The 19,114-nt window shown below is 43.5% G+C and overlaps 1 protein-coding gene across 2 annotated transcripts in view; it reads right to left on the bottom strand.

Annotated features, from left to right (window-relative positions):
- Window positions 1-487: 487 nt before the first annotated feature.
- The window catches only part of fez1 (fasciculation and elongation protein zeta 1 (zygin I)), a 78,411-nt gene continuing 59,784 nt past the window's right edge, over window positions 488-19,114 (bottom strand). The window contains exons 6-9 of one of the 2 annotated variants that reach the window (XM_078531261.1): window positions 11,715-11,795; window positions 10,703-10,778; window positions 3,032-3,097; window positions 488-898 (exon numbers count right to left, since the gene is read on the bottom strand). In XM_078531261.1, the coding sequence (XP_078387387.1) occupies window positions 882-898; window positions 3,032-3,097; window positions 10,703-10,778; window positions 11,715-11,795 (240 nt within the window). In that variant the 3' untranslated portion in view covers window positions 488-881. The remainder of the gene's footprint in view (window positions 899-3,031; window positions 3,098-10,702; window positions 10,779-11,714; window positions 11,796-19,114) is intronic. The other variant, XM_078531269.1, reaches the window with a different exon arrangement.

Genomic DNA, 19,114 nt, shown 5'->3' on the forward strand with positions numbered 1-19,114 from the left:
TCCAATGGAGCTGTCCCCACTAGAGAATAGCTGGCACAGTGAGAGACTTTGGCTCTGGTGACTTCGGCACAAATCATTTCCCAATATCTGTGCATCAATATGGATTGTGGTTCAGGTGAATACTTCCATTTATCTGCCCAAATATCTGTTGGAGCAAGAACGAGCAATTGTGAGATATAATTGTCACTTGGTGGCAACTACTGGAAGTTATCAGGTCTGCCCTGGTAACATTGTTATTTGCCCTGTTGACCACCTCAATCTCTGCAGTACCTCTGCTATTTGAAACACAGTCAACTTCAAAAGATTTCATAGAGGATTCCTCACTATTCACTATTTTAGGTCTGCGGCACATTGAAATATCATGACAACCCTGTGGCTTTAATGAGACTGCCACATCTTTTGACCCTTCAACCAATAACAAAAGATCTGTGTGATCCATCATGGAAGCGGAGTTAACTCAGAACAAATGAAACAGCAACAATACTTACTGGAAATCCCCAAAAGCAGGACTGGATTATTATACAGGCTTTAATTTCCATAACCCCAGCACAGAACATGCCCAATGATCAAGACGAGACAGATTAAGTACAGCTAGATTGTTCCTGTTAGTTTCCATGCTGTTTGTGGATGCTTTCTGCAATTGGATTATTGACATCAACCCCAATATCAGTTGATCCTTAAAAATATGTTATTTACAAAACCTTTCCCGAAGCTTAAGAAACCACATTCTTTTCATTTTGGTCATTCCCATTCTTCTAGTTGATGGAGACAGTTTCACGTAGTTAGCAGTCGGGAAATTATTTTGGCCTTGGAATGCAGCCTGCAAGCGGAAATCTGGCAGCCCAGTCAATCCTGGCTTTCCATGGGGACAATGCCTGGATTTAAGTTGGGCACAAAACTGGAAAGGAAAAGAGACATGTCAAAACAAGATGGAGATATGAAGGGCAGACACATGACATACATGTCAAAACAAGATGGAGATATGAAGGGCAGACACATGACATACATGTCAAAACAAGATGGAGATATAAAGGGCAGACACATGACATACATGTCAAAACAAGATGGAGATATGAAGGGCAGACACATGACATACATGTCAAAACATGATGGAGATATGAAGGGCAGACACATGACATACATGTCAAAATATGATGGAGATATGAAGGGCAGACACATGACATACATGTCAAAACATGATGGAGACATGAAGGGCAGACACCAAATGACACACATGTCCAAATATGTTGGAGATATGAAGGGGAGGCACCACATGACATTAACAAGAAGCTAACAAGACCCAAAATTATTCTGCCAAATTGCACACAATATCTTCTTAGAATTCTCCAGAAGGATACAAGATCCCAGATATTCATTAAACCTTCATATTAACTTCCATCTATTGTTTTTGTATTTATCATTCGACCTGGGGGGGGGTGTCGGGAGGGGGGGGGGGGGGTGCTTAACCACGTTCAGCTGGCAGACTTGCTGCTCCACATCCTGTGGGCCTCCATTCACAGTCTATCCCCTTGTGGGATCTTGGCCAATCTGAGACTCAGTGTTCATATCAGCCTTCATTTGGTGAAAGCCCACTATATCAGAAGGTCATGGATTAAAGCCCCACTCCAGAGATTTGAACACATATCCAGTCTGACTCCAGCATGGTATGGAGGGAGTGATGTACTGTTGGAGATGATGCCTCTCAAATAGGAAAATAAATGGAAACCCTAACTCCTCACTCATAATTCTTTGCTGCTAACGGAAGACTAGCAGAGGAGGTGTCCTGACCAACATTTATCCTTGAACTAACACCACTAAAAGAGGTTATCTGGTCATTAGTTTCCTTGTTATTTGGGGACCTGATTGTGTACAATTTGGCTGCTGTGTTTCCCTATGTTACAATAATAATAGTACTTCATTGCTTGTGAAGTACTTTGGGATAAGAACATAAATACATAAATAGATATGAAATAGGAGCAGGAGTGGGCCATTCAGCCCCTCAAGTCTGCTCTGCCACACAATAAGATCATGGCTGATCTGATGATGGCCTTAACTCCACTTTGCTGCCTGCCCTCCATAATCTTTGACTCCCTTGTAGATCAACAATCTCCATGTCCTGAGGTTGTGAAAGGTGCTATATAAATGTACATTCTTCTTTTTGTTTGCTCTCAAGCTCTAAAAGAATGTAATTAGGAGGAAGAATGAACTCACTTTCTACCTAACAAGTGAGAGGGCCATATTAAGAATTAGAATCAGTTAAGTGATTTTTCTCAAATGGTCTCCATTTGGCAGGAGCAGGATTGAAATCGGGAGGTGATGATATGGGGAATCACGTCCATCATTCTGTCGTATAACAGCATCCTGACTGTGGTCTTAAACCAAAACCACAGCTAGGTCTGCGGCCATTAAGAAAAAGTTAGTGAGTAGCACTACTCCTGCAAGCATATTTCATAAGAACTGACAGATACAATACTAATTTTTGTTCTTTCCCAGTCTCAATTTCCTGCTTTTATACTTTACATTCTCCAGGTCATTTTCTGAGTAACTGCTCAACTGGAGAGAAATCAATTCTTAATTCCCATCCATGAGGATCAAGAGGGACTTGCCTCTCCTGACCTTGCTGAACCAATGCTGGCCAACAGGTATCCTAAGGTAATAAGAGGGAAAATATATAAGCAATCTCAAACTGTATGACTCTTGCAGCTAAATCAACTCCTATAGTTTTAACCGTCTCATGGTGATGTACCAGTAACCCTGTGTGCTGCACAGCCAACTGACCAGACATTAGTCAACACCAATTATCCTTCATACATTGAGTCTCCCAATCCATAAAGCCAAGAACCACAGATGAGCATCTTCCCAGGTTTCATTTTGAGCACTTTGGGGTGGCCAGGCTCAGCAAAACATTGGTGGAGGAGGCTAATTGCTTGCCAGACTGAGGACGGTGTGAGGTGTGGACAAGAAGAGAAAGAGGGCAAAGAGAACATGTTCATTATATATACACATTTCGGTATTTTAAAAAAATTCTTACCTTTTAAAATGTAGTCTGTCAGTAACACTGGAACCTTCTCACTGTCCTCCTTCATGGCCAGAAGAACTGAGGGAAGATCATCATTTGATTAGTGGCTTCAAACTTTTTGGTACATGTCCACCACATGTTCTCTGTACCTTTGATGCTTTGGGTTCCATTTTTGAACACTCTACCCTACCCCACTCCTGGGGCAGAATTTTACGACTTTCCAGCAGCGGTTTTGTAGGCAGGGGGCCCCGTAAAATTCCTCAGATGGTCTTCCCACCAGGATCCCGCCCACCCTGACCTCTCCATAATTTTAAGGTGGGATGGGTGGAGACTAGGTTGCTGCAACAGCCATTTCCCCAATTGAGGCCCTTAAGTGGCCAATCAATTTTCAGGCTGGTGGGAGGAGTTCAGCAGCTCAGGGGGTGGAGGGGGAAGAGCCCAGATGGTGATGCTGCTCAGGCCTTGGGCAGGAAGTCTATCAATGGCCTCCTTTCAACATCGGACACCCCTCACCTCTCCACCAACAAGGTCTGTCCCACATGGGTGCTCTCTCCCCACCCGCGGTCTCTCCGCCAACATCCCCAACCCCTCTGCCCACCTCCCCGAGCCTCACCTCCCCTTCCCACCCTGATACCCCAACGCTTGCCTGGTCTTGGACTCCCGGAACTTAGTTTCTGGGGATTGCTTGTGGTCCCAGCCCTGTCCACTGCAGCTTTTGGCACTGCTGGGGCTATCGGCCGGCAACTCCCTGAGGTGGGGCTTCCTCCCAACTGAGGGGTGGAAGACCCGCTTCCAGCCAATTAACGCTCCTTGGAGGAACTCCTTGCTTCTGTTGGACAGCTAGTATCTACGGCGATGCGTTCTCCAGAGACACTTCAGGGTGGCAGGATGGGAAACCCCACCATCCTAAAAATCCTGGCCCTGACGTTGCTAACTTGAGCTGTGAGAATCGCCATTCCCTCAGCTCTCCCCACCCAACCAGCCATCGTTCCGATGGCTGCAGTTTTTGCCAACAGGAGTGACTGGATGGTAGTCAGAACAGGAGTAACTGGATGGTAGTCAGGGCAATAGTTCCCCTCAAATTCAACTAAATGGCCCCCACCATTGCTCTGGCGGAAGTCAGTTAACTGAGCACAGAAAGTGGGAATTTAGTCACAGGCCTAGGCCCAGATTTTTTTGAGGAAGGAGTTGTGAAATTTCCCAACTCAGCAAACTTGTCTCCTTGATAAAGACCCCCAGCCACCACATTTTCACTATTGGGAGGTGGAGGCAGGATGGAGTCAAACCCAACGCAGCAACGTGGCGGGGGAGGTGTGGGGGGTGGGGGGGGGGTGGTGGTAGATGAAAAGGCCTTGCAAGCTGGAACACCCACCTTGGAGAATGAGAGGGCACAGAGTTAAAGTGAATAGTGAAAGGAGCAAAATTGATACGAGGAGAAAACTTTTTACACAGTGAGTGGTTAGAGTTCGGAATGCACTGCCTAAGAGTGTGGTGGAGGCAGATCCAACTGAAGAATTCAAAAGGGAACTAGATTGGTTACCTGAAAAGGAAGAGTGTGCAGGATTACGGAGAGAAGGCAGGGGAGTGGTACTAGGTGAGCTACTCATTCAGAGAGCCAGTGCAGGCACAATGGGTTAAACAGCTTCTTCTGTGCCATAACAATTTTGCAATTCTGTTTACTGGGACATCAGCCTAGTTTTAATGATGAAAGTCTGGCCCTCAAACTCTCACCATCTCTCAACCCCCACCACCCACCCACCCCACATGCCTCCTTATATCCCTTCTATGCCCCTCATATTCCCAAAGCCCCTTCCTTGCCCACCCATGCATTCTCCATACCCACTCACCCAGTATCCATAAAGTACAGAACAGAAACACTGGCAAGTCTTGAAAGTCTTTGAAGTAATCCTAATGTTGACACAATAAACCAAGACCTTGGAAAAATCCTTTGAAAATAAAAGCTTACAACCTATTTAAAGTGTCAATCAACCACAGCCATTCATTGTATCAATGTCAGAAGCTTTAATCCACTTTGGACATCCTAATCTTGTGCAAATAAACACACAGGTTATTACAGGGTTATAGAGATCTATCAATCAAAGTTTTCCTTCCCCTCTGCAGCTGTATAAACATTACTTCCTGAGATCTAAGTGCATTAACCATTCTTGGAGTTCAGCCAAGCATTGATAATGAGGACATCTGACAACTGTATCAACAAAAGCAGGCTGAACAGATGGCTTTATTACGAATGCCTGGCTGAGCTCCAAGAATGGCTAATGCACTTAGATCTCAGCAAACAAATGTTTATACAGATGCATAGGGGAGGGAAAACTGCATTTGATTGTCATCTCTATTACCTTGTAATAACTTGCTGTTTCTTTCAAGAGCTTTTCCATTGCCTGTCTGTTTATTTAAACAAAATTAAGAGGTCTGAAGTGAAGAAAAGCTTCTGACATTGATACCATGAATGACTGTGATTGATTGACAGCTTTGAGAAGATAACAGGGCCAATGTATTTCAACGGGAGTGCCAAATGCCTGTTTTTTGCTTTAGTTGATGACAGGAGACTGTGGTTTCCCCATGGTTCACGACGACTCAGAATGGGTGTGATTTACATCTACCTACAGAAGGGGGCCTGATTCCATCAAAATTAGTAGGGTTTGGGTGGGGGTGGCGGAGGTGGCGGTTGGGGGTGGGGGGTAGGACGGGGGGGTGTTGGGGTGGTTGTTGAGATGCTCACCTCTGCAATGGAGCCTGCAAGGTAGGAATGTTCCGTGCAGGCTCCTACCCACACCCTTATCACTGGGTGACCAAAATTGCCACAAATGGGAATCGGGTGGGAAGCCAGGAATCAAGTCCCATCTGCCATTTTTAAATGCCTCCTGAGTTGGCCTGACTCGGTGAAAATCCGTGCCCTAGTATCTGCCAGGCTTTGATAATTGAAGTTAGAAGCTCATCAGAACAACAAGTGTGCACTCACTTCATAACTTTGGGCTATATATTTAGGTGTCAGCTATGACTCAATGGGTAACATTCTCAACTTGGTGTTAGAGGTTGTGGCTTCAAGTCCTACTTCAGAGAGTTGAGCACCAAACCCAGGCTGGTATTCAATGCAGTACTGAGGGAGTACTGCACAGTTGGAGATGTCCTGCACTCAAGGAGATCTGCACTGAAGGAGATCTGTACTGTTGGAGATACTGCACTGTTGGAGGTGCGGTCCTTCAGATGAGATGTTCTATTGAGCCCCGTCTTCTCTCTCAGGTAGGTTAAAAAGATCCCATGGAATTATTTTGAAGAAGTACAAATAAGTTTCCCTGCTGTTGCTATGACCAATATTTATCCCTCAACCAACATCACTAAAAATGGTGATCTGGACGTGATCAACATGGCAGTTTATGGGAGTTTTGCTGTGCATAAATAGGCTGCCATGTTTCCTAAATTACAACAGTAACTACTGTTCAAAGGTATTTAACTAGGTGTAAAGCACTCCAGGATGTTCGGCGGTCATAAAGCGAATTCATAGAATGATACAGCACAGAAGTTGGCCATTTGGCCCATCGTGTCTGTGATGGCTCTTTGGCACAGCTATCCAATTAACCCCATACTCTGTAAATTTTCCCCTACGAATATTTATACAATTTACTTTTGTAAGTTATTCCTGCTGATGCTTCAACCCCCCCCACTTTCAGATCACAACAACTTGCTATGTTCCACAATGTCACCTCTGATTCTTCTGTCAATCACATTAAATCTGTGTCCTCTGGCTACCGAATCTCCTGTCACCAGAAACAGTTTCTCCTTACTTCAACAAATCCTTTTCCGATTTTGAACACCTTGATCAAATTTCCTATTAACCTTCTCTAACCCTAAGGAGAATAATCCCAGCTTCCCTCGAAGCAAAATACCGCGGATGCCGGAAGTCTGAAATGCGAACAGAAAATGCTGGAAATATTCAGTAGCTCAGGCAGCACCTGTGAAGAGAAAAACAGAGTTAGTGTTTCAGGTCGATGACCTTTCATCAGATGAAAGTCACAGACCTGAAACATTCACTCTGGGCTGAATTTTCACCTTGGCGTGCGGGCACGCGTCCGACATGTACGAGCGTGAAATAGTGCGCAATGATGCTGGGTTGAGCGCCCCAACATCATCGCGCACTCACGCAATATTTTGGTCGGCGGACGCGCGCGGGAGTCAGCAGCGAGCCTGCCAACAATTATGAGGGCTGTTAAGCCCAAATCGAATTTTTCCCTGCCCGTAAAAACCTCACAGTCGGCGGGCGGGCGGGCGAATAGGCCAAGCGGCCTTTGCATTTTTTGCGAAACCTCATCCACGAGAGGCATGAGGTTTCGGAGAGTGATTAAAAAATATATAAAAGCTTTTAAAACTGATTTTTAGCACGTCCCTGCTCATGTGACAGAGTCACATGAGGGGACATGTTTTCCTTAATTTTAAAACATTTATTTGTAAAGTTAAAAACCTTCAGCTCCCTGAGGCAGCTCTCCGCCTTCAGGAAGCGTTCACTGAGCACACCCGCGAGCATGCGCCTGACTTCCGCACTTGCCCTCCTCCTCCTCTTCCCCACACCCAAGAGCGTTTCAGCACGCAATTCACGCTGGCCGGCTGTTAATTGACCAGCCAGCGTGAAATCGCGGTCCGGGCCCAATTCCGGCCGACGGACTGTTGCGCAGCTGCTCCTGGGCCCGCCCGCCCGATAAGGGGAAAATCCTCCCCTCTGTTTCTCTCCACAGATGCTGCAGTCTGTTGAGTATTTCCAGCATTTTCTGTTTTTATCCCAGCTTCTCCAGTCTCTCCACAAAACTGGAGTCCCTCATCCCTGTAAATCTCTTTTACACTTTCTCCAAGACCTATAAATAAAGGCAAGCCTTTCTTTTTTCTTATACACAGGTCCAGTTTTTGACCTTTCTCAGCATCAACCATTCCAAGGTCAGGCTTGACATAGACACAGAGCACAGCTCCTTTTATTCCATTTCAGAAACCTGTCTCAGTACTACTATCAGAAGAGCATCAATACTGCACTAGAATGAGAATTTGGTGTCCCATAGTAACCATTCTTAAGGTCTCTCTGACCGATGTTCATTTATCATTGACCTCTGCAACCTTTCACCAGCTTTGTGCTGTTTACCTCAAGCTCTTGACCTGTGCAGGAATCAGATTCAGTCCCTAGAGTCTGACTCACAGCAACAGCCAGTTCTGAAAAAATGCAACACTTAATGACGCCACAAGAAAGAAAATTCAGAATGCAAAATAGAAATGATAAAAGATAATTGCCAGTCATTCGTACCCTAATCTAGAAGGTGGTTGATTGAAGAGGGCATTTGGCTGGGAGCACAGAGGAGCCTCATCATTAAACCCAGTGTGTTGCTCCCAGCCAGCTAACAGCATTGTCTCCCCCTCGCCTACTGAACATATGGCTGCCATTAGACAAAACCATCAGCTATACAGTGAATGAGCTTGCAAGTGGAGGCCTGGGGGTAAGATGTCAATACCTCCCGTCAGGATTAAGGAACCCAAAAGAATTTCTTTTAAAAAAACACTTGAATGGTTGGTATCAATTAGACACTTGTTACAGTTTGTTGACCCAAATGAAATCAGCCTCTCGCCAACATTTTGAGGAGGATTATTCTGGTCACCGCACAGGGACAATACAGATATGCTCGCGAAGGCTGTGGTTAAAAAATTCTAAAATCATAAAAAAGTTTCTTTGAATATCTTTATGACGTTGCTGTGTAATTCATCCCCAGTATGTCTGGAGAACAAGTCATTGAATAAGAAAGCTTTTGATTATAGGAGAGAATTAGGCTTTTGGATGCTTTGCGGCTGCATCCCCAGTATAAATACATACGGAATGTACACTGGGCAGCAGTCCATTGTGGAAAATAAGTCACCAACTGATGTACAGGTGGAGGAATAAGGACCATGGAACACTGGACACATTCAGCAATCCATCATTATTGCAGCTAAGCATATAAATCTTGCCCTGCACATCCTTGAGTATTTCTTTGAATGTATACATGCTACCTGTTACTGTGACCAGGTCATTTTCTAGAGTTGAGATGCTATGATGCTATGAGATGCTATGCCCATGGCCTGTGGAATGTTGCTCTCACTAATCAGTAAAAGATTATAGAACTTATTGTGCACATCACAGAACAAGACGAGGAAAGGGTGACATGGTGAATTGGAATACCGATGTTCACTGATGTTGAAAGCAAGGTCAAAGTATAGGTTTAATCCCTGAGCTGCTTTCTTCCCAGTTTGAGGGTAATTTTCTGAGAGAAAGCTATAATATTCCTCAAATTCATGTGGGGTGGCCGGGGTGGTGTTGGTGAAAAATCAGAGAGGACAACAATTCCATTAGGTTTTAGAATGTCTCTCCCCAGCTAGTTAGAGGGGGCACCAGCAGCAGGGTGACCATCATCAGCAGAGGGGACTAGGCCACAAACAAAAGAAATCACAGCACAAAATATTGAAAAATAGAATGAAAGTGAAGCACCAAAAGAGTTGGAGGCATGAAGAAAAGAATAAGGACACATGAGAGAGAAATATGCCAGGAAAGGGACACCAAACCAGCAGAAAGAGTGCAAGTAATAGACCAAAAACAAAAATAACTGGAAAAACTCAGCAGGTCTGACAGCATCTGCGGAGAGGGATACAGTTGACGTTTCGAGTCCATAATGTCAACTTTATCCCTCTTCGCAGGTGCAGTTAGACCTGCTGAGTTTTTCCAGATATTTTTGTTTTTGTTCTAGATTTCCAGCATCCGCAGTATTTTGCTTTTATGTAAGTAATAGATGTTTTATGTGGAACAGAGTGGCAACACTGCAATAGCCTAAAGGCAAGATATTTTCAGTGTTACCTTTATGCAAACAAAAAGCAGAGCTGAATTTCAGGGAAATGATCCAGCAACTACACTTCGGCTTTATAACTCCTGTCAATGGATAATCAGGAGATGAAGAGATATTTCTCCCAGGTTATTCCAGCTCTCTGGTTATGTGACTGCTGCATTACAAATTAAATGCCATTACTTGTGGGTATAATCATTGGCTATGAGGTCAATTGGCAATAAACTCTCACTCCTGCTCCTGGGTCCAAGTCCTGGGTGATGTGATGGGGTTCAACTGGAATCATTGGCCAATTTGAACCAAGTTGCCACTAAGCATAAAAATGTCATTCAGTGAGATAAAAAAAGAATGACTATGTTTAGTGGAATTAGCACACTGGTGATGTAGTGGATTCACTTTCCACTGGATTAAGGGGGACTATTATGGCAGATTATTACTCCAATTCTAACCTTTGCATTACACACAGCTCCAAAAAAACACAAAAAAATGCTGGAAATATTCAGCAGGTCAGGCAGCACCTGTGGAGAGAAACAGAGTTAACAGTCGGTTTTTTTTCCAGTCCTGCCAGTGGCAGGCAAAGTCATGGGCGGGACGAGGAAATTTGGAGTGCAGTCCAAAAGTCCATTTTTGGCCGCTTTCCAAATTTTCCCACCCCACTGGCAATGATACCCTGGCTGCTGGCAAGACCGGTAAATCCCAAATGTTTCAGATAGAGATCAGAACTGACGAAAGGTCAGCTCAACCTATCCTAACAAAAGTGCCAATCTGATCGAAAAGTTGTTTCAGTGAAAAGTGAAGTATGTGTTTTTAAGTAACTCACTTGTGGTCAGTATTTGAAGGTCGTCGACTGTTGGCGGGGTGTTTTTCTTCTCATATGGTATTACTGTGGTTAGGTACTGGATACAAAAAAACACATTGTTAGTATAGTGGCAGAAGTTTTGGTACTTTCCCTCCATGCACTAATGTTGCTGAGCACAAACTTCTCATAACTGGAGAAACGAAACATGATAGGAAAAGGAGCAGAGGGGGATTTTCAGGCAAGTAATGGCCACAGTGCTTGCAAAGTGCAAGATTCAAATATATACACATTTCAGGCTACTTATAAACACAGTGATAAATCAATATTCTCACTTTCCATACTGATTAAGTTTGTCAATAATACTTTGTATTAAATATTCCCCCTTTGACACCTATAGGAGTAACCCATTCAGATTCTAATGAATCATAGACAGAGATGCAGACAGAATGATTGTATGAGCCACCACATGTTCTACATTCTTCTGTAGAAAGAGTGGCTTTCAAAAGGGTTGTGATATATCAATTTGAGTATAAGAATTAACAGTATCCCCTCCGTACTGCTGAGTGCTTCAAAAATATTGCAATTGGTCAACCAGTTAGAAGCAGTAAGCCAGGCTGCAAGGTGAAATTTGAAAGTTGCCAGAGAGCTGCCGACTGCTATTGTTTTTTAAGGCATAATAAGTCCAATAACTTTCCTTTATCCTCCAGTGGTGGCTCATTATAGGATTGCCAACTCACGTATTTCTGGGTGTTTCATCATGTGGCTCCTCGCTTCCAACCACCTTCCCACTCCAACAGCATCTCCAGTAATTTTATAAATTAATTAACAATTCTCCTCAGAGAAAAATGAAAGCAAAAATAAACACACCATTTTATTCATTGATTTATCCCACGACTTTTCTTCGCGGCTCCTTGTAGCGATGTCCAGGAAATTAATCTTTAATTTCTAGAAATTTCAGGACAATCTTAGAGTGTTGGCAACCCGTAGCTCTTTACCAACAATATAACAGGGAAACAACACAAAGAGCAGCTACCTGTTTATCGTTGCCTGAGTTTCCAAAGGTCTGTCGAATGCCACTCTGGATGACACTGGAGATTCCTTCCATGCTAAAACGCTGACAGTCATGTTTGATAAAAGGAAAGGGAGTTATCAGAAGTTCGAAGCAGAGGGCAGCCAGGTGACAATCCAAAACCACAACTTCTATTTCTGCAGCGTCTTTAACCAAGTAAAATGTCCCACTTCACGGCAGCGCACTCAGGCAAAATTTGACACCAAACCGTGCCTAATAATATTCGCGCAGGTGACCAAGAGATGGTCAAAGAGGTAGTTTTAAGAAGGGTCTTAAAGGAGGAGAGTGAGGAATAGAGATGGAGAGGTTTAGGGAGGGAACTCCAGGTCCAGACAGCTGAAGGCACGGTGACCAGTGACGGAGTGAAGAAAAGCTGTGATGTGCAAGAGGCCTGAAAACAATGACCCTGTCAACTGATTGACTTCCCAAAACAGATCTGATTGGTGCATACTATACTGTATGATGTCATTACAAGCGAGTGAGTCATGTGACTGATTATTGCTCTGCATTAGTAAATTTACATTAATTATTCAATCACAGTGTGGAAATGGTCATGGACCTCTGTCACAATCACCCCAACAACCTGAAATGAGACAAGCTGTTTTTAGGGCCCCATTAAGCCAGAGACTTCTGTAGTATCTATTGCGCAGAAGCAGGCCAGTTGACCCAAACAGGCAATGTCAGTGTTTTAATGTTGCTCATGAACCTTCTTTCACCTTACTTTGCAGAATCAAGGAATGGCTGCAGCACAGAAGGTTATTCAGCCTGTCGTGCCCATGTCAACTCTCTGTAAGAGCAGCTCAGCTCACCCTTTCTCTATAGCCCTGCAAATTTTCTCTTCATGTGGCTTATCCAATTCCCTTTTGAAACCTGTAATTAACTGTCTCCACCGCACTCTCAGACAGCGCTTTACAGATCCACACACTGTGTTAAAAAACCATTTCCTTATGTTACCAATGGTTCTTTTAATCTTCTTAAATTGGTGTTCTCTGGTTCTTGATCCTTTTGCCAAGATAAATGGTATTTTTATCTACTCTGTCTAGGCCTCTCATGATTTTGAACACTTCTATCAAATCTCCTCTTAACCTTTCCTTAGGAAAACAAGCCCAGTTTTCCGATCTATCCATGGAACTGCAGTTCGTCATCCCTGGAACCATTCTCATAAAGCTTTTAACTTTCATTTAACCCTTAGCTTGACATCAGCACAAAAATCTAGGCTGATACTCCAGCGCAACACTAATGGAGTGCTGGACTGTCAGAGATGCCATCTTTCAGAGTGGGCATTAAACTTAGGCCCTAGCTGCCCTCTCAAGTGGACAGAAAAGCTCCCAAAAAGCACTATTTCGAAGAACAGCAGGTGATTATCCCACTATCTAGGCAAAGGTTTATTCCTCAAGCAACACCTAAAAAACAAATGATCTGGTCATTTGTTTCATTGCTGTCAGGGGAAGCTTGCCGTGTGCAAATTGGATGATGCATTTCCAACATTACAAAGAGAGTGGCAACACTTCAAAGCCACTTTTTTGGCTGTGTAGTGTTTTTGGATATTCTGAGATGATGAAAGGAGCGATATAAATGCAAGTCTTTCTTTAATTAAGGTTATTTTTCTCATCTCTGCATTCTCTACCGTCACCTCAAGCACCATAACATTCCCTAGGTGATAGGATGGACGTTCAATTGCAGACGAACAAGAGGTCACAGTCTACATGGCAGTCATTCTCCCAACGCTCCTCTAGGGCTGTGAAACCTGGGTGATATATCGCCGGTACCTGGGAAAGGTCAAGACATACAATCAGCGCTATTTATGGAAGATCCTGAATGGATTGCTTCACAAACATGGGCGTTCTCCAGGAGTAAGGCATACTGAGCGTAGGGGCAACCATTCTCATGTGACAACTGTACTGGGAAGGGCGCTGCATCAGAATGCTGAACACTTGCCTTCCAACAAGCGCTCTCTACTCCCACCTTGCGACTGGTCAAAGATCATAGTGCGGCCAGTGGAAACATTTCAAAGATACCCTGAAAGCTTACTTGCAGAAGATTGGCTTTGACCTCAACAGTTGGGAAGAAAATGTACTGCACCACCCACAATGGTGAGCCTTGCTTCACCAAGGTGTAGTTGGTTTTGAAGCAGGGCAGGTGACGAGGACTGAAGAGGCGAGAACAAGAAGAAACCTCACCTATATTCACCTTTCACAACCTCAAACCCTCATCGACCACGGACTGACGAATGACTGACTGCCGATGTGGAATGTGGATTTTGATTTTTTTCCCTGTTAATGCTGTTGCTTCCTTAGCCTTTTATTTTCCCATTGCCACCCCCTTTACCTTGCACTGACTTCACCCCTATCTCTTGCAGCCCCTCTCTCCCTTTCTCTTTCTCTCTCTTCCTCTCCCTCTACTCTGGGACTCCATGGCAGGCATCCTCCTCACTCCAAGGGACCACCATTAGAATTATTCAATTGCATCCCAGGCCTTAGGCTGTTCCTAAGTTTGCCATTAGGGGGCACAAAGGGAGCAGCACAAATTGCCTTGCATTCCATGATGTTGCATCTTTTCCTTTGGATTTGATCTGTACCACACTTTACCTTTTCAAGACTTACGAGAAATGTGGGGATGCTGGCATCAGTGTGAGGATAAACCGGACTTCACTATTGCCCATTATAGCTGACATGAGATAAATATCCTCTTCGACAAGACAACCATAGCCCATAAAGAAAGAGTTTGCATTTATATATCACCTTTCATAACCTCAGGACATACCAAAGTGCTTTACATCCAATTAAGATCTTTTGAAGTATAGTCAGTGTTGTGATGTAGGCACCACAGCAAAGTCTGACAAACAGCAATAAAGTAAGTTAATCTGTTATAGCGATGTTGGTGGAGCAATAAATATTGACCAGGACAAGTTTCTAAATAGAATTTTTTATGTACTCCCGAGAGGGCAGACGAGCCTTGGTTTACTATCTCATCTGAAAGACAGCCCCTACAATGGTGCATCAGAATGTCAGCCTAGATTTTGTGCTCGAGTCTTTGGAGCAGCAACTGGGAACCCACAACCTTCTAACACATAGGCAAGAGTGTTATTGCTGAGTTGCGCTGATACCTTTAGCCTCCAGAGGAAGTCAATATCTTCAGAAGAGGGAGGAAGAGAAGTGATAGAGTTCGCTTTTACAGTTACTTAATCTTTGGAGAGGATAGAAATTTAATCTCCAAACACCAGAGAATGGAATTTGTCTGAATATTGCATCCAAATAGGCTGGTTAACTAAAGTGACTGGAGCTCCCAGTGTGGTCTGTCCACATAATTATTTCATTAGGCTGGATTTAGCTTTAATGTTGAGTCAATATTACTCAACGCAGAGCAGCAGAAGGGTAAATGTGAGGTCAGGAATCTGAATGACGCTGCAAAGGAGATTTCCCAAGCTGTTCAAATAAACAAAACTCACCAGATAATTTAAGCCGATATTATCCCTTTGTCAAGCTTATACATTTGAGCAAAAAGCTCTGACGCACAGTTTGTTTCCTTCCTTAAACCAAGCTGTGTGAAAAAAGAAAGGGAACCTCATCCACTCGTGTCGATAATGGGTTTGGCAGCATAATGGCTAAGTTACTGGACTGAGGAGAAGAGTATTTGAGGACCAGGATCTTAAACTTGAGACTAAGGTCATGGTTTACCAGGTAGCAGTGATCCCCATGCTCCTGTACACTTGGGAGACTTAGACAACCTACAGCAGGTACCTCAAAGCACTGGAGAAGTCCAGCCAGTGTCCATTCGCATGATCCTCCACACCCAGTGGCAAGAATGGTGGTCCACCAACAGCATCCTCTCCCAAGCCAATCTGCCCAGCACGGAACATAGGACATAGGAACATAGAAAATAAGAGCAGAAGTAGGCCATTCGGCCCCTCCACCATTCACTAAGATCATGGCTGATCTGCTTGTATTTCTAATTCCACATTCCCATCTACCCCTGATAACCTTTGATTCCCTTGCCTAACAAGACTCTATCTAACTTTGCCTTAAAGTTATTCAATAACCCTGCCTCCACTGCCTTCTGTGGCAGAGAGTTCCAAACTCACGCAACCCTCTGAGAGAAAACATTTCTCTTCATCTCTGTCCTAAAAGGGCACCCTCTAATTTTAAAACAGTCTCCCCTAGCTCTGGACATACCCACAAGATGAAACATCTTTCCGTATCCACCTTGTCATGATTGTTCAGGATCTTATATACTTCAATCAAGACCATTCAGGATCTTAAATACTTCAGTCACCCCTCACTCTTCAAAGCTCCATGCCCAGCCTGTCCAACCTTTGCTTATAAGACAACCCACTCATTCCAGGTATCAAACTAGTCAACCTCCTCTGAACCGCCTCTAACGCATTTACAGCCTTCGTTAAGTAAGGAGACCAAAACTGCACAAAATATTCGAGATGTGGTCTCACCAGTGCCCAGTATAACTGAAGCATAACATCCTTACTTTAATGATCAATTCCTCTCATAATAAAGGATAACATTCCATTAGCCTTCTTGATTACGTGCTGTACCTGCACACTAACTTTTTGTGATTCATGAATGAGAACACCTAGATGCCTCTGCACCTCGGAATTCTGCAGCCATTCTCCATTTAAGTAACACTCTGCTTTTTTCATTCTTCCTGCCAAAGTGAACAAATTCACATTTTCCCACATTATACTCCATCTGCCAGATTTTTAGCCACTAACTCAACCTATCTACATCCATCTGCAACCTCATGTTCTCTTCACAACATACTTTCCTAGCTATCTTTGTGTCATCTGCAAATTTAGCTACCATGTCTTCACTCCCCTCATGTAAGTCATTGATATAAATTGTAAAAAGTTGAGGCCCCAGCACAGACCCCTGCAGGACTCCATTTGTCACATTCTTCCAACCAGAAAAAGACCCATTTATGCATTCCCTCTGTTTTTTCCCAGTCAGCTAATCTTCTATCCATGCTAACATGTTACCCCCTACACCATGAGCTTTTATTTTATTTGTTTTATTTTATTTTATTTTTCTTTGATGTGGCATCTTATCAAATGCCCTCTGGAAATCCAAGTGCAGCATGTCTACAGGCTGCCCTTTACCCATGGCGCAAGTTATCCCTTCAAAGAACTCCAATAAACTGGTTAAACATGATTTCCCCTTCACAAAACCATGCTGACTCTTCCCCATTATCTTGAGTTTTTCTAAGTGCTCAGCTATAACCTCCTTAATGATCGATTCTAGCACCTTCCCTACGACAGACGTCAGGCTAACTGGCCTATAGTTTCCTGGTTTCTGTCTCTCTCCCGTCTTGAATAGAGGGGTTATATTTGCTACTGTCCAATCTGATGGAACCTTTCCAGACTCTAGCGAATTTTGGAAAATTAACACCAACACATCTATGATCTCATTAGCCACCTCCTTTAAGACCCTAGGACGGAGTCCATCAGGAGACTTGCCGGTGACAGCTCCAACAGTATGCTCAGTAAGGCTTCCCTAGTGATTGCAATTTCACCAAGTTCCCCTCTCCCTTCCACCTATTGATTGACGGCTATGATGGGAATGTTTTTTGCGTCCTCTGTTATGAAGACAGAAGCAAAATGTTTGTTCATTTCATTTGCCATTTCCTTATTATCCACTGTTAACTCCCCATTCTCACTCTGTAGAGGATAATCACTCACTTTACTTACTCTTTTCCTTTTTAAATACATGCAGAAACTCCTGCTATCTGTTTTTACATTTCTAGCTAGCTTCCTCTCATACTCTAATTTCTTTCTCCTAATAAAACTTCTACTCATTCTCTGCTGTTCTTTATATTCTGACCAATCATCTGACCTGCCACTCAACTTTGCGCAGTTATATGCTTTTTCCTTATGTTTGATGCTTTCCTTAACTTCTTTAGTCAACTAAGAATGGTGGGTCCTCCCCTTAGAATATTTCTTTATAGTAGGAATATACCTATTCTGAATTTTCTGAAGTATTCCCTTAAATGTCTCCCATTGCTTCTCTATTGATCTATCCCCTAGCCTAGTATCACAGTTCACTTCAGCTAGCTTAGCTCTTATGCCCATATAGTTGCCCTTATTAACGTTTAAAACACTAGTCTTAGATTCTTTCCTCTCTCTTTCAAACTGGATGTAAAATTCAATCATATTATGATCGCTGCTACCTAGGGGTGCCTTTACTCTGAGGCCATTAATTAATCCTGTTACATTATACAATCCCAAGTCTAATATAACCTGCACTCTGATTGGTTCCAGGACATGCTGTTCTAAGAAGCTATCTCGAAAACATTCTATGAACTTCTCATGCAGGCTACTACTGCCAGTCTGATCTTTCTAGTTTATACGTAGATTAAAATCACCCACGATTATTGCCTTTGTTTTATCCCAAGCGCCCAATATTTCTTCTTGTATAGTTTGTCCTACATTGCGGTTACTGTTAGGGGGCCTGTAGACCACTCCCGTTAGTGACTTCTTTCCCCTACTTTTCCTCATCTCCACCCAAACTGATTCTACATCCTGATCTCCTGAACCAAGGTCATCTTTAACTATTACACCAATGCCATCTTTGATTAACTGTGCTACCCCTCCACCATTATCTAGCTTTCTATTCTTCTTGAATGTCATATAATCGTCAATATTCAGGACCCAATCCTTGTCATCCTGCAGCCACGTCTCTGTGATTCAATGTGTGCTATCAATTCATTTGCTTTGTTATGAATGCTACGCGCATTCAGATATAGAGCCTTGAGTTTTGTCTTTTTGTTAGCTTTGTGACATCTAATCTTGACTATTGGTACATTCTTAGGTTTTTCTCTCTTTCCCAACGGTATAGCCTCCGCTTTCACCAGTACTGATGCCAGTTCCCCACAAACTGGAACTTCTCCCATGCTAATCTTTGAGCCACGCATTCATCTATTTAATCTCGTTTTCCCTATGGCAATTTGCACATGGCTTAGGTAATAATTCAGAGACTATTACCTTTGAGGTTCTGCATCTTAACTTAGTGCCTATCTCCTCATACTGACCATGAAGCCCTTTTTCCTAGTTCTACCTATGTTGTTGGTACCTACATGGGCCATGACAACTGGATCCCCTCCCACTCCAAGTTCCTCTCCAGCCCTGAGCAGATGTCTCGAACCGTTGCACCAGACAGGCAACATAGCTGTCTGGACTGTCGCTTTTTGCTGCAAAGAACAGTGTCAATCCCCCTCACCATACTGTCCTCTACTACTACTACATTCTTATTTGCTCCTCCCCCCCTCAGCTTTAACAGCTTCCTGTACCATGGTGCTATGGCCTGCCTACGTATCCACCTCGCAGATCTCGCCTTAGTCCACACAAGTTTTGAACACCT

Source organism: Cetorhinus maximus, chromosome 2 (genome assembly GCF_964194155.1).
Source record: "Cetorhinus maximus chromosome 2, sCetMax3.hap1.1, whole genome shotgun sequence".
In the NCBI taxonomy this organism is placed as follows: Eukaryota; Metazoa; Chordata; class Chondrichthyes; order Lamniformes; family Cetorhinidae; genus Cetorhinus; species Cetorhinus maximus.